This window comes from Malaclemys terrapin, chromosome 7 (genome assembly GCF_027887155.1).
Source record: "Malaclemys terrapin pileata isolate rMalTer1 chromosome 7, rMalTer1.hap1, whole genome shotgun sequence".
Classification (NCBI taxonomy): domain Eukaryota; kingdom Metazoa; phylum Chordata; order Testudines; family Emydidae; genus Malaclemys; species Malaclemys terrapin.
The window spans coordinates 45,775,838-45,792,606 of NC_071511.1; the positions used below are offsets into that span (position 1 = coordinate 45,775,838).

Here is a 16,769-nt window from a genome sequence, read left to right on the forward strand (position 1 = left end):
GTTCCCCACAGCAATGTACCATCAAGTGCTTTGTCCAGCCTCATTGCGAATGACAAACAATGGCCAGTCCCGTCATCTCCTCCAGGAGACTATTCCTCAGTCCAGCAGAGCTCCCCATTATATCCTCGCCGATATTCAACCTTCACTTAATTTCATTCTGCTACCCCCTAGCTACCTCAACACCCCTCCTGGGTGTCAACACCCTTTGTCCTACTGACAGACGTGCAGTTCCCACTTCATCCTGCACCCAGACCGTTTGGTTCCTTCCTCACAAACAATCCCTTCGCGCTCTAATCATCTGTGCTGCTAAGACATCCAGAGTCTCTGGAAGTGACCCCCCCCACACACACACACTTTACACATCACATCTCAAGTCTCTGAAGTACATTTTCCCCCATAGCTACAAAGTACACAACTATCAACAGTACTAGATAGAGGGATCACGCTTCACATGCAGACCTATCTATTTGAGCAATTGTCTCTATCCCCAGATAACCAGGGTCTTGTGTTAACACAGGTCCCCCCAACTCAAATAATGAGGGGAGCAGGAGTGGAGAGGGGTCCAGCAGGACGTTCTCAGAGAGGGGTCCTGGCTTTGGAATTTGTTTCCTTTCCCTTGCTCTGCTAGAACCTGGATCAGGGAAGCATTAGAACATACTGCCAGATCCACCTGTATCGCCCTTAAAGGTGGCGTGCTGATGACTGGGGGCTGGGTGAAGGAGAAGGGAGTGTTTGGAGTTGAAGAAGATCCCACCCTTTAAGTTTTACAGGCATTGCTCTCTCTGTTTAAGAGAGTTTGCTTAATAATTGTGTTGTCTATTTTGGAGTCAAATGAAATAAAACCCACAAGTGCACCCCACCACCCCGTCAGGAGCTGATGGATTTTACTGGTTACACTAATACTGATCCTAACGTAAAGGGGAGAACAATTCTGGATGCCAAGTCAGGCTACCAGGACGATACAGCAGGGAATGGAAACCATAAGCAAGCACAGGACAGAGAGCCATTGCCAATTTCAAATCAATGGAAATTAGTCCATTAAAAAAAATTCAGGTTTGGCTCATTTGGGTGCTGAAATTTTAAATATTTTTTCGAGTTCCATTTTTAGACATCCTAAGGGGCTTTCTGCTCCTTTGGAAGGGACTGAAAGCAGGTCAGTATACTCAAATACGGCCCTACATCCTCTCTGGGCACATCCCTGCCTGCAACCGCCTTCATTTCAGCTCTGCAGCAGCTGTTGATGGTGAAGCCCTTCTCACAGCGACTGGGGTCCAGCATGCCTGTGAATTCCCACGGAGCAGCGCACAAGAGCGAGGTCATGGTACTACCACAGGAGAGACAGCGCAAGTGAGCATCACCAGTGAAATGAATAGTTTCAGAGTAACAGCCGTGTTAGTCTGTATCCGCAAAAAGAAGAACAGGAGTACTTGTGGCACCTCTTGTAACAAACCCCGATGCCAACTCTGTCCACATATCTATTCAAGTGACATCATCATAGGACCTAATCACATCAGCCATACCATCAGGGGCTCGTTCACCTGCACATCTACCAATGTGATCTATGCCATCATGTGCCAGCAATGCCCCTCTGCCATGTACATTGGCCAAACCGGACAGTCTCTACGCAAAAGAATTAATGGACACAAATCTGACATCAGGAATCAAAATACTCAAAAACCAGTGGGAGAACACTTTAACCTGTCTGGTCATTCAGTGACAGACCTGCGGGTGGCTATATTACAACAGAAAAACTTCAAAAACAGACTCCAAAGAGAGACTGCAGAGCTAGAATTGATATGCAAACTAGACACAATTAACTCCGGTTTGAATAAGGACTGGGAATGGCTGAGCCATTACAAACGTTGACTATCTCCCCTTGTAAGTACTCTCACACTTCTTATCACACTGTCTGTACTCGGCTAGCTTGATTATCACTTCAAAAGTTTTTTTTTTTTTTTTTTTTTTTTTCTCTTAATTAATTGGCCTCTCAGAGTTAGTAAGACAACTCCCACCTGTTTATGCTCTCTGTATGTGTGTATATATATCTCCTCATTATATGTTCCATTCTATATGCATCCGAAGAAGTGGGCTGTAGTCCACGAAAGCTTATGCTCTAATAAATTTGTTAGTCTCTAAGGTGCCACAAGTACTCCTGTTCTTCTTTTAGTGAAATGAATGATACGCAAAGAGCTGTCAAACGTACAAGCTCAAAGAATCCCTTTGTGTTATAGCAGTCTTGGGTACAGAACTTTCAGCTGGGAAGTGTTTTTTCAATTGGACAGTGTCCCTTTGACTACTTCTGCTGGCTCCAGGAGGAGACACCAAATATTCTGAAAAATTCCGCATTAACTCAGGAAGAGAATGGAGAGATTGAAAATGCTGAAAAGGAAAGGATCAGGCTATCCCTTGGTCCCCATGAGATGGAGGGCTCTCTTCCAGCAGCAGCTGGCCATAGCCTCAGGCAAAGTAAACAAGCACAAGTACTGATGGCACTCATACCCTAGAACAGCAACCAAGAAAACTACTTGGGCACAAGCTCCAAGTATTTAGGCAGCAGACACATAATCCTAAAGAAGCTGCTAACAGGGAGCCATTCCCAGGGCTCCCACACCCTCCAAGGCAACAGTCAAACAAACATGGGTGTTTCCAGGCTTGAAAGGAAACTAAACCACAGGAAATCTGGTCAGGGAGAACAGTGCATTACAAGTCAATTTCCTTAGGCGTCCTGATCTCACCAATACACAATTGCAGGTGTCAATAAGAGAAGTAATTTCAGGTGCAATTCCCTAAAGTGCTCAGCATTGGCCTAACGCTGCTCCCATTGAAGTCAATGGTAAAACTCCCATCGACTTCTAGGGCAGCAGAGCTACGTGGATGCTGAGCGTTTCCTAAAAATCTCACTCTCTGTTTTTATTAATCCTTGTTTCTACTGGATGAGTTTTGGGGGCAAACAAGATGGCGCCGACTTCCAACTATCCAGAAGTCACACTGTCCCTGATCCTTGTTTCACCTTTAGGAATTGCCAGCGAGCATTTAAACAAGCTGTCAAAACAGACAGACAAGAAAAACTGGCAAACCAATAAATGATTTTCTTTGGTGTATTTTAGCTTCAAACTAGCACAGCATATAGGCCTGAGATGCACAAGATCTGAAATGTATTAAAAAAAAAAAAAGTATCAATCCTTATGTCACTGGTCAGCAAGTAGCTACTGCTGTTACTATTAAACTGTTTATTCTGCAGGTGTTGCTCTGGTGAAGTATTTTAGGAGGAAAAGGAGAGATTAACTCATCAACCTGAAATGGCCTACAATAAATCATCGCCTGCTAGGGCAGCATTTTAATTTCTCTGCAAAATAACCGACAGTAGGTGTGATTTTCTAAACTCTGCACATGCAACCATCCACCCAATGTGCATTGCACAATTGTCACAAATAGTTATGTAAATCGAGTCGCTTAGCATGCAAGTAGCCAGAGAGATGCATTTGAGAAGTATCTGCACAGTTGATAAGATTAATCCATAGGTGTGACTGTTGGCAGAAACCTCAGTTTCCTCTGAGCTCTCTCTCTGCTTTGATGTTTTAATGATGCTCATGCTAATTTCAGTCTCTGCTTTGCCAGTTTGCCTTTGATGCTGCTGCTGCTGGAGTCTCTACCACTGCTGCAGTCAGATGCATCACTTATCTTTCACTATTTACTATGCTTCCTTCAATTGCTACCGTAACTAATGTGATGATTTGCCTTGTTCCTTTCTCAGCTTTAAAAGCTTCCCTCTTCTCTTAAGATCGCTCCAATCTAAAGAGAGAGGCACAAAACTAGATAAAAAAAAAATGAGAGCAGACTCTTAGGGCTGGAACACTGCATGACTTTGTGATTCACTGCGCCTCAGACTTAAATAGCTCCTTCTACATCCCAGACTGGCAGCTCCCCATCTCCTTCCTTCCAACCCTAACTGCAGAAAAGCTCTGCTATTGAGCTAAAGGCTGCGTGACTCCACCCTGGGCCTATGGCTTGGCAAAGGCAGGCAATTAATTGCTCTGATTCTTACAGAGAGGATTTGAATCTCATCCCCTCAGTACAATGTTCACTACTAGACCCTTGCCTGGAGAAATGGAAACCAATAGATGGGTATTAACTAGGGTTGCCAACTCTGACTAAAGCTATTCCACAACATTTCCCCCAACATGACAATGTCATTTTCTTAAAATATCCTATTAAAATCTCCCGGATTGCTTTCAATAGTCACCAGGAAAGCCATGCAGATTCTGGGAGACTCCAGGCCAATCCCAGAGGGTTGGCAACCCTACTATTAACAAATACCAAACAGCAGTGGAATACCCTGTTCCCACCTCCGTAAACAACGGGTTATAGATGGGAGGGAAGAAACCAAACGGGACTAGGGCAGTGGAGCAAGTGAAGGTCAGAAAAAACTTCTCAGACAACAGAAGCAACCCGTGAGTTGACAGCAAACCCCAGGGAAGCAGTGAAAGCCTGATGGCATTAAAAAATAAAGCCAGGACACTTGTCGGCACATTTGTCAGGGTCAAAAAGCTGAAATACACTCACTCTTCCCCCAGTGCCATTAATGCCAGCTTCTGCCTCAAGCAAGACATGCATAGTTCAGAGAGCAGAGGGGTTTTCTGTCCAGTAACTGCGTACTGTGAACGGAAGAGTAACTGTGCAGCTGAAGACTAAGCAGAAGAACGGTTTTGGTCATGTGTACATTCACCATTCCTTTTGCCTTTTCACTTCCAAACATTCAGTGCATTCGCTGTGATGCTCCACAGCATTGTTTGCTCCCAGGGAACACAGAGCACCTATTACTACCACAAGAAGGCCATTTGGATCAAAGCAGTTAAACAGCTCTACCTAATGGTAAGCCCACATTTATCATACACTTCCCATTTCTCGTCTACACAAAGGGTGGCCCCCCAGGCTTCCCCAGCAGCACACATCAGCCTGTTTCCACTGAGGAACTGAGTTTTAAACACACACCCCCAAGTGGATATATTCCCACTTTCTATCACTGGAGCCATGTGACTCACACAAACATTTCAAACGTTGAAATGAAAATCTGGGGCCCTGCAGGGAAAACCAGGCAGATGTCTCTTTATGTGGCTTGTAACATTTAAAACTGGACTGGATAAGCAAGATGATCTAGGTAATATTTCTAGGTAATATTGAGATATACCTATCTCATAGAACTGGAAGGGACCTTGAAAGGTCATTGAGTCCAGCCCCCTGCCTTCACTAGCAGGACCAAGTACTGGGGCAAAATTCAGTACTTGGTCCTGCTAGTGAAGGCAGGGGGCTGCCTTAAAGAGCAATCCTGCATTGGACGCTGGCGAGCAGGTTCCATGAAGCAAGAGGAATTAGAGATAGAAAATTAACCCATCACTCAATTACCATGAGAAACAACCAATGTCCCCTGGCAGAGCAGAGATCTCTGCAGGTGTCTTACCTAAGCAGCCATTTGTTAACATTTTACAAGAGGCACACACAGCTGAGCAGCAGTGGCTCTGCCCCCTATCACTGGGCGCTGACTCACACCACTCCAGCACAGCACATTCCTCTCACACATTGTTCCTGGGGCCAGGAACAGAGTCTGGGTGCTTAAATGCTGATCACTCCTTTCCCTCAACCCATATATGCACACAGACCGCAGGCTAAGTCACCAAGCACAAGCTAGTCTGTCTGCAGCCAAGAGAGCTGCACTGCAGTAGCTGTGGATGGAGAGCAACAAACCACTTAGCTTTAGGCAATACCTTTGACTCTCTCAGCATAAGTTCAGAGTTAAGGCCTCATTATACATCCTCTTGCCAGAATTACTTGCATCTTGGACTGGGGGGAAACTGATGCTAAGCATTTTAACCCTTGGGAGGACAGGCACAGAATTCAGCAGGGATAGCAGTGACATGCTGCCCCACTGGCTGGCAGGCAGGTAAAGGGATAGACAAAGTATTTAAAAATAAAACCGGGGGGGGGGAGGGGACATGTGCTCCCACAAAGACTAAAGTAATAGGGCACAATGGATTCCTCCAGCTGGGATTCATGGGTGGCTGACAGTTGCTTTGCCTCATTTGCTGGGTCTCCTGTGATCTCACGCACATTCCAGTTCATTCTGTGGCGATGCTGATCTACTCAGAGTTCCTTAAGAATCAACTTCAAACACAGAGTTTGAAACGATCCGGATCCCTTAGCATTTTTGTCCAGAACCTCAAGGTCCAGATCTCAAGTAGGCTGGAAGATCTGCTTCTTTTCTCCCTGGACAACATTCTGCCAGGCCCAGCATGGATGGGCAAGGAAGCAAGGAACATCCATGAGCAGACACTGAAAGTTAGCTTGAATTTCTGTCAGGATCACAGGCTTGTCTGATCTCAAAGCTAAGTGGGTTTTGCGGTCGATGTATCTATTCTAAAAAGAAACAGGAGACTGACCCCCAGTCATTTCAAACCTAGCGGGAGTCTCTCTATTTTGCTGGCTTCCTCCTAGTTTTCCTACTCTTAGCATGCGCTGGAGTTCTGTGTTCAATGACCACTAACAGTCATGACTGTACCAAATGGTGCTTCTAGAGACGCAAGTAAAAGAGAAACTTTGCTTCCTTAAAAAACATGCAAGGGTTTGCCCTGGGGGGAGAGGAGGGTTCTCCCTTTGCCACTGCCTTCACCACCACTTGCTTCCCTCCCCCTAACCCTCACTTCTCAACTTCACATGCTCCCCACTGCTTCACACACAAGCTCATCCCCGGATTTCCTTTCCTAGTCCTGCTTCCTTGGACATGTCATTTTGCTACGGCTGGTCTCTAGTGACAAGGATTCTATTATTTTGGCCTACCAGTTCTGCAGTGACAGCTCTTAAAATACATCACAAGTGACTGTTCAAATGGAGCAGTGCAACATTCAGAAAGATTTCAACTTCCAACAGATCGGGCTCTGGGGAATGATAAAACTTTGATCAAGAAGCACTGCAATGGAGCTAGAAGGCAGATGGAACAAGAATAGGAGAGGCAGCTGGGATGGAATTGAACTGTGCCAGGCTTAAAGCCCAGGGTCTGTGGAGATGTGAGAAATAATAAATAAAGATGCCTCCCCAAACACCCCCAACTACTGCATGACTCAACTGGGGAGAGGTTTGCACAGGTTAAGGATTTTTCGGAAAGCCTAATCCATTACACAGCATGCTATTTACATTTGGGAGAGTGCTTTGCTTCCTGACCCCTTTTAGGCTTGCTCACAGTAGCCATTAGCAGGCTGCTTCACTTTTAATTACCTTAAAAGGCAGACGGTCCACAGCTTCAGTCTCCTGCTTACGGAGCTGGGTGGCTGTTCTGCAGTGATGTCTGCAGGAGGACAGACAGACCTCAGAATAGTGGCAGGAGAACACTATAAAGAGAAGTCATTAGTCTCATGACAGCCTCTGGAGCCATCCTGCCTGGTGTTCCAAGCAAAGGCCCAGGACGCAAGGACTCCCAAACTGTAATCCTGGATCTGACAGACGTTGGGCAAATCATAACCTCTCTGCCTCAGACTCCCCATTTCCGAAAAAGCAGAGAACTGTCCGAGAGGCAGGGAGTGGAGACTCTTTGGGGCATTACTAGTGTTACCCAATACTGCTGTGCTCAGAGCTACTGTGGTGAGTGGCTAATTTAAACCTACCTACTGCATAGGGTGCTGGACACTCCTTGAAGATGAGAAGTGCCAGGTAAACACCAAGTATTATTATACCCTGAACAGGACAGCCGGTGTCAGGGTAAGTCTTTGGTAGAAATCCACACTCTGCCTAACACCTAGAAGCAATCCAAGCAGAACCCGCAGTGCATGACACAAAAATGCTTTGCAATAAAATTAACTTTCATAAAACCAGAAAGTGTCTCAGCATCTTCCATCTAGCCCAGTGGTTCTCAATCCACAGGCTGGTTGAGGCCTAATCAGCACACAGCTGTGGCCCATGGGGCATCATCGGGACCATACAGGTAGCACATATATTGTGTGGATGTGGCCCACATAACAGAGAGAGCTGCATATGTGGCCCACAATAGTAAATAGGTTGAGAATTACTAATCTAACCCATAGAATAGCAAACGTGATATGATAGCCAACCCCAAGTTCAAAGAGACAACGAGTGGAAAGTTCTAACTTCGCAGCACAAAGCACCTCACTGGGGAATAGCACTGACAGCTGCCAAGCCTCAGGGTCGGCTAGGTAGAGAGGGGGATGGTGGATGCAGGCAGGCAGGGTCAGTCTGGCACCATATCAATCCATTTCTCTGCTAACATGTCCATTAAATTTCAGGCCATTTTAGCAATGCCAGCCTATGACAGAATAGCTGAACGTGCTTGCTTTCATTACTCATTTGCTGAGCTTTCTAACCAAATACAAACGGAGCATAAATATTTTTAAATAAGCGTCATTGCACTGGATGTGCTCAGGACAGCAATGGGTTAGTTTTCTAATACGCTCCCTTCTCCCTAATCTGGTAACTGAGCTGCCATTCCTGATGCAGACACACTTGGAATGGTATTGCAACCAAAGATGGAACGCCCCATCCTCAGCCTCCTCCCTTCCCCATTCCCCTATGCCAACTCCCATTTAGGGCCCCAACTCTCCTCTCAGATCCACACAGTAGATCTCGATCCTCCTATTCTGCTCTCCCTACATATGCAGAACGGGAAAGCAGAATACTGGAATATGGCCTCCGGTTATCTCATAGGTATCACTTTAAAAAAAGGAAAATCTAGACCGAAGATCACCCTATTTATCCTAGGCCTCCAGTAATTTTTTATCCTCAAGAGTCCCCTGTGAGGCAGCGCAGTGCTGCTAACCCCATTATGCCCCAGTTCCCCACATGGGCAGACATAGGAAGTGATTTGCCATAAGGTCAAATGGAGTCAGTGGCAGAGCAGTAATTCAATCTGGGTCTCCCATGACCCAGGCCAGCATCTCAACCACTAGCTCATCCTTCCTCATTGCAGGAGCTCCCCCTTTCTGACTCCTTAAGAGAACTGAAGAGGCTATCCTCAGCCCAAGAGTCAAACCCAGTATCAGAGCACTGGCTCACTAGAAGGATTCAATTGGCAGCAATCATACCTTCATCAGTGGGTCTTGCCGCTTTGTGCTCTGATCCAGTGAAATTCATCACTAGAGCCAACTGCTATTATCCCTCAACTCACCTTCTACCAGTAGCACAACAACTCCTAGTAAACTGGTGAACTAGGTCTCTGCATTTCCTGTGACCATCCTGCTAAGACACGGTCAGGCATTTCTGATGGGTAAAAAGCCATTTGCCAATTTTCTCCGCTGTACTACAAGAGCCACACACAATTTAAGGACTGATGATAATTCCAGGTTAGCTGCTAGCAATTCTACACAATCTCTGTTGATCAGATGCTAAGTCCCATGGTCTACACCTATTCCCCGCTCCACTGTCAGGAGCTTGGGCTATACACAGTTCCCCACAAAAATCATCATTGGAAGATTCATACAGGAAAACCAGAACTCCTGCCCCGCAGATAAGGGGAGCTCACAGTTAAATCCTCCCATGCAGTTCCCCATGGGGTCCTCAAGTTCTACAGCAACATGTCATGCAGATGAAGATATCCCATTCAGTCTCTGCAGCGACAACATGAGTACGGCTCTCATGAGTGGTGACGAATGTATCCTCACTGAGATCACCAGTTGCAAATAATCCAACACTGAATCAGCTGCACTGAGGGGAAATAGTGGGCACCCTGCTTATGCATAAACCTTACTGAATTGATCTTACCAAGAGCCCTGTGAGCCAGGCAAGGATTATCCCTTGTTACAGAGGAGGAAATTGCAGCACAGAGAGATTAAGAGCTTTATTTTCAAAGATGCTGAGAACTCTCAGCTCCCACTAATTACTCTGAAGGGGTCGATGATCAGAACATCTGAAAATCAGGCCCCAAGTGACTCTGCCCAAGGTCACAGTGAGTCAGTGACAGAGCTGGGAACAGAACTTGGAACGCCTGACTTCCAACCCGTGGTTTCGTCACAAGACTGTCCTTCCTGTGATTCCTAACGTCCAGCCTCTACCTGGAAAATCCCTGGGTATTGCAACATGCCAGGGCACACGGAAGCAAGCAGAATCTGCTCAACATTACCAGCATGACTTGCACTAGTTCCTCATCCAGCATGGAAAGGATACAAAACTAACACCGAGCAGAGAGAGATACTGACTCACATAGGAGAGGTTGAAGGGGATGATGGAACATCCTGGTATATCTGGGTATGATAATCTATGCAAGAGGAAGCAAAACAGAGCTGATTGGTCGTAAATTCATTACACCTCCTGCTCCATGGGTAGCAATAACTAGTCAGTTTCCTATTATGCACTCCGGGTCCAACTCTGTGCAGCACCTCCGCCTGGTACCCCAGCAAAGGCCTCAGCACATGGGTGGGGGTGCAGAGGTGGCTTTACGGGTCTTAGGTTCTGATGTGGGGGAGGAAGTAGCCCCTTGTGCGAGTCTGAGTACACCCTAGCTGCTCTAACTTATGCAGCACAACTCATATAGCACCAAGAGCTATGTGCAGGCTCTCTCCTGCCCCCTGCACATCCCCTTATGCTAGGGTCTGCACAGAGGACAGCATAGGGCTGTTTTTAGTGGCCCTCTGCAGTGTGCACACCACAGGAGCCAGTCGCAGCTCCTTTTCAGCCCCTCTGTGCAGATCGAGAAGTATGTAGGGGCTGAGGTGGGACACAGAATCTATCGCTAACGTTTACCCCCCACAAATTCATTGAGAGCTACAGTGCAGATTTCATGCATTTCCACATGCTCTGGCAGTACTGCAGAGAACAAACCCTTGCGATGCTGAGGGATCAAGCATACAAAGCACTGGCCAGAAGAGAACATAGATACAATGCATGCTGCTGTATTCTATTACAGGATAAACAGACATCATCTTTCGCCAGCTGATTTCTGAAGTCTCCACCTGATGGAGCCAAAGACAAGCCTGCCCGTCACCCCCAAAGAGAAACATGCCCTGAGCCCTTCTGCCCTAGCAAGCAGCTAATGGGCTGGCACGTATTAACATCTGCAGTGCAGGTTTTACAATGGTCAGCTAATCAGTAATGTAGCCTGCTCTGGGACATATTGCAGTTAGGGCTATGGAAAACCTACCAAAAAGGTTCTGTAATAAGTTAACAGGCAAATCAACGCCTTGTTCCATTTATTTATTTGATAAATGTGAGCTACCGAAAGTTACCTCTTGATAGCCCAAAACATGCCACAGATTGATTTGCTCCACTCAATTTTAACCCAAAATAGAAAGAACAGGAACTGGAAAAAATCCTAAAGCACAAGAAACTGGGGATATGAAAGCCATAAAACACACTGCGACAGGAAGAAATGCAGTCTAGGATCTGATCCGAGTGAACACCTTCACTTACTCTCTCTACATCTGGGGCCAGCTCCCAAGCAGCTGTAAGTCGCAGTCCTCCACTGACTAAGTGAAGCTGAGCCCGTTTACACTAGCGGAGGATCTGGCTCTGGAGTTTTGCTCACCCTATCCTATGCTGCTGTCAGATAATGGAAGGAGAAAGCAGCCATTTGGCTGACTCGGCCCTGGTCCACGCTACAAATATGTGTTGGTATAAAGATGCCGCTCAGGGGTGTGAACAAGGCAGTTATACCAACCGAACTCCAGCGCAGATAGCGCTATGTCGGGAGGGCTTCTCCCAGCAACTGAGCTGCCGCCTCTCGGGAAGCTCTCCCTTCAGCACAGGCAGCGTCTTCAGTATGCGCGAAAGTGGCACAGCTAAGTGTAAACAAGCCCTCCGGGATGTTGCTCTTCTGAGGCTATGTCTACACTAAAGCTTGTGTGTGTGTGTGCGCGTGAGTGAGTGAATCACCCCCAAGTGACATAAGTTACACCAATGTAAGCACCAGTATGGACACCGCTATGTAGGCGGGAGAGCGCCTCCCATCGACATAGCTACTGCCACTGGCGGGGGGCTGGAGTACTTAAGCTGACAGGAGTGCTCTCTCCCACTGGCTTAGAATGGCTACATTCAAGAGCTTACAATGGCGCCACTGCATTGATGCAGGTCTGCTGCTGTAAGCTCTCTAGAGACTAAAGGCACACCTACACTAAAGAGACTGCTGAGGGAAAGCTCAAGCACCAGAATAAGGAACAAACTCCCAGACTGGGAACAATCCTATACCCACTCACCGCCTCATTGAAAAAGGCTACACTAATGGTCCAAAGCACTGCCATTTACAAGTATTCCTGCAGCATCTGGGGCGATTATCCTGCTCTTGGATGTTTCTATAGCACCCATCACCCAGTGGGGGGGGGAGGGTGGTCTCCGTCCTGTAGGATTCTTTCAAGGGCAGTTGGCAAACAGCCCCAGGAAAACAGAACAGTCTACACCAGCAAAGCCATATTGTCAGGACGCAGCCGCAACATCCAAGAGACCTGACAGAGAACAGCAAAGCAGATACCAGCACTGCATCAGGGCAGACTGACTGTGAACCCCTTACTGCCACTGCGAAGCGGTTACCGGCTGCCTGCACAAGTGACTGCTCCCCAATGGAAACAAGTGATTCACAATGCGTCCCATAGAGATACCACTGAAGAAAATAAAAGGCATCAGAATTCTGCTCCTTTAAAATGTCAGCTGTGTTCACTCCACACTGCGCACCCGGCAGTCTATTCTGAGCAGCCGCATTCCAGGAGCCCCTAGCAGGATTTTCCATCATCAGCAGCAAGGTCTTCTCCGTTATAGCAGGATCAGCCACAGCCATGGAGAAAAGATGTTGACAAGGGAGGGAAACAAGGCAGCGCAAAGAAATGGAATTAAACCGAACTTACCATCCTCAATGACGACTTTGATGAGACGAACCGAGCCATTCCGGGCCTTGGCAAAAAAGTCCTTTAACTCTGGGGTGGCTAAAAGAACCAGAAACATCGTGATCACTTAGTAGACAAACCAAATATTATTCTGCTCTTCAAACCAAGTAAGGGGGAGGGAGGAGGGGACAAAAACTAAAAAAGAACTAAATGGGAGAGAGTAAAAAATCCCTGATGGTAAAAATGGACAGAATAAAAACAAAGCAGCTGATTTCACTTGCTGTGTGATCTACACTGTGGAGGATACGAAGTCCTGTTTCTCAGAGGTTTCAGAGTTAAATACTGGCTGGGAGCACATGTGATCCAGAGAACTTGATACTTGGACTAGGTGAACATAATCGCCCAAATTTAGATGATAGTTTGGCTGGGGCAGGGAGTGCAGGCTCAAGTGTCAGTTTATTAAGTGTGCAGCGTATCCCAGTTTGCATGTGGGGCAGGGGAGGAGGGCGGCTGGAAGGTGTGATGATGGGCAGAGGCAGCTCTGTTGTGTTCAGACACTTGCCTTGGTTACGTTTTGCTTTGGATGCTGTACGGAGCGTGTGACCTCCAGCAGGAAGGCTGCATAACACAGAAGCTGCCAGAATGTTATAGGAATCGGAACTGTAGCCAATTTGAATTTCACTCTCTGCTTGTCCCACCGTGACCCCTCAAGGATGAGCTGTGATAAACCTTGGGAACTGAGGACTCAGATTCTGCAGAACGGAGACCTGTTTGTGTGTTAGGCTTTCCCCCAGGGCCTGAGTAGCTTTGGTTATAAGAGAATAATGCAGGCCAGTTTGACCTAATTAATAGGTAGCAGGTTTAAAACAAACACAAGAAAGTATTTTTTCATGCAACGCACTGTCAACCTCTGGAACTCCTTACCAGAGGGTGTTGTGGAGGCCAATACTATAACAGGGTTCAAAAGGGAGCTAGATAGATTCATGGAAGATAGCCATTGATGGACCTATTAGCCAGGATGGGCAGGAATGGTGTCCCTCAGGGCCAGCTTTAGCAGGTGTGAGCCCCATGCCAGGACGCGAATTGTCTCGCGCCCCCCCCCCCCCGCCCCGACTCCACCCCCTCCCTGCCCCATTGGATCCCTCCCCAAATCCCTGCCCTGGCCCTGCCCCAGCCCCGCCCCCTCACTGCCCCATTGGATCCCTCCCCAAATCCCCACCCTGGCCCCACCTCTTCCCCAAGCACACTGCATTCTTCCTCCTCCCTCCCAGGCTTGCGCTGATCAGCTGTATGGCGGCGCAAGCGCTGGAGGGAGGGGGGAGAAGCAGGACGCGGCTTCCCCCCCCCCCCGCTACTCCAGCAGTCCCGGACGTTGCGGGGCCCTCTTAGACGCGGGGCCCCATTCCGGGGAATCGGCTTAAAGCCGGCCCTGGTGTCCCTAGCCTCTGTTTGCCAGAAGCTGGGATTGGGTGACAGGGCATGGATCACGTGACTGTGGATACTTTATGACCGGTGACTGTGGATACTTATCTAGTTAGAATCAAAATCCTAGGGAGGCTAGCAGACAACCCCAGTCATTCATCCCAGAGGATCTGCACTTTATATGCTCTCAAACATACAAAGGAATCGCTCCACCCCAGGCCTCACAGAGAGGAAACCATCTCTGAGTTAAACTCACCAGCTGTTTAACAGCATCCAGCAACACTTGCAACAGCAGCTTAGGGCAGGAAGTGGAGAAGAGTCCGAGCCCAGTTATGACCAGAACTAGTATTGAAGCTAATAATCTGGGGCTGGCATCCCTATTCTTGCTTGATATCTTAATAAAAATGAGCAATCAGAGCTTTAGTTACATCTAACCTGCAAGAAAGCATTTCCAGCAGACAGCACCCCAGACTACCTCCAACACAATGGTTTTCTGCTGGCCTTTGAAATGCTACATGTTGGTTTCCAGGTAAAGAAGCCACCATAAATATTCAGAGAGGGGAAAGACTTGGGTTAGAACAGGAAGTGCACCATACAGCAGTAACCTGGCCAGTATCACATCACTACTGCATGTGGCCAGTCATCCCTAATGCACAGAGGGAATCTGGCTGCTCTGTGGAGAGATAAGACATGCCAGATGGGTAGCCGGGATCAAAGGGTACCTCAATACTGCAAAACACACCACAAACCAGGGCAGTGAGTCTCTGAGCCTCAGAGCCTGGGTCAACTGACTCAGGCCCAGGCTACAGAGCTAAAAACAGCAGTGTAGATATTCCCACTGGGGCTGCAGCCCGGGCTATGAGACGCACCCACCCACAGCTCTACACCGGGCTCCAGAGCCCAGGCTCCAGCCCCAGCAGAAATATCTACACTGCTATTTTTATCCCCATAGCACAAATCCGAGTCAGTTGGCCTGGGCCCAGACTTGCTGCCGTGTGTGTTTCCGGGTGTTTGGTTTTTTTGGCGCAGTGTAGGCATATTCTAAGGAGCTTAATGAAGTATTAATACAAGCCTAGAGTTTGCAATTTTACTGGGGACAGATTGACAAAAGGCCAGGGAATACCACCAACTCTGACTGCCCATTATATTTACATATAGAAATGTAACAACGTCCTAAAGCCTGCAGCCAAATGGAGCATTAGACTGACTCAATGGGATTTTTAATACATAACGTCAATGGACAGTCACGGTTACAGGCTGCCTTTCCCAGCCCATTCAGTTTGACTGGAGGAGGAGGAGGAAGGAAGAAGAGGTTATTTTAAGTTCAAATAATATTGACTTTTCTGGACTTCTGTTCCAGCTGAGGTTTCATTTGTCACCAATCACAGGAAGTGCCTACAAGGCTTACTTGTCTGCATTAGAGAGACTGACCACTCTGCTTTGCTCTGCTTTCTTACAGCCCAGGGTCAGAACTGCAAAGGCAGCTTCTCTTGAACTCCACAGAGTTAACCTCAGAGGCACTTATAAAACCTGAGCGACATGCAAACTGGATGTCTGCAAAGTCTGGCCCAACACCTCTGCAGTGTTTCCAGGCTTTTTTGAGGGTGCTGTGTCTCAGAAATGGGACCAAACGGAAAGAGGGATATTTTGGACGAGAGAGGGAGATGAAAGGAAAGGCCACTACTGTTCCAAGCATCAGGCCTTTTAAAGCACCATCTTGTCTTCCCTGGCTTAATCTTTCACTAAACATGCCAGCCAGATGGTCACAAGCCCAGCCCTGTATTTTATAGCACAGGTCCAGACTGCTTGATTACGATGTGGAGCACATGCTCTTTCCCTCCACACTTCCAGGGACAAGGATCTCCCTCGAATGAAGTCTTCAAACCACCGGGAATCAGCAGCGACAACAACGGTTCTAGCTGGGGAGGACTTGTTTCCTCTCTCAGGGACACGCAAAGATCTCTAGAGCTCACCTTTCAGCCAAGTGCCTACGGTATCTCCACCAATATTGGGAAGGGCCTTTAGTTTCTTCCTCCCACCCCTCTTCACTGAAGATATACTCCATAACTAACGTGAGAGGTACATCACAGTCCTTGCAATGGACAGCCCTTTCAAGCAGCCCAATTAGTGTCTATATTACTCAAGTGCATCCTGTTTGGTGATTTGGATGCTGTGCACAAACACATTTCTAAGCATTTCCTTGGCAGTCAGCCTAGAACACACCAGTGCTGTAAGTGTCAATTATCTGATTCTTCTGTGTTGGTAAATCTCGATTTTGTACCTCATGAGCCACCTCGATATCAATACTTTGATTTGTCAAGACCAAATTTTCCCCTCCTCTTCCAGGGTCACACTGCAAATGCTCGTTACAAACCTCGTTGCCAAAGACAGATTTTAAATCAAACTTTGTAACAAAGGGACTTGCAAGGCATCTGCAGAGGTGGCCAACAAATGCTTCAATATCCACAGGTAAGTAGCATTACAAAGGAAGCTGTCACAATCTCACTTGTTAGCAAAGAGCTGCACTGAAAGGCTGCTGGT

At 47.3% G+C, this 16,769-nt stretch overlaps 1 protein-coding gene across 1 annotated transcript in view; it reads right to left on the reverse strand.

The window, feature by feature from the left end:
* Nucleotides 1–16,769, reverse strand: part of TWF2 (twinfilin actin binding protein 2) — a 71,348-nt gene that overhangs the window by 29,689 nt on the left and 24,890 nt on the right. Inside the window, exon 2 of the mRNA XM_054033308.1 lies at nt 12,828–12,905. Coding sequence (XP_053889283.1) covers nt 12,828–12,905 — 78 coding nt within the window. The remainder of the gene's footprint in view (nt 1–12,827; nt 12,906–16,769) is intronic.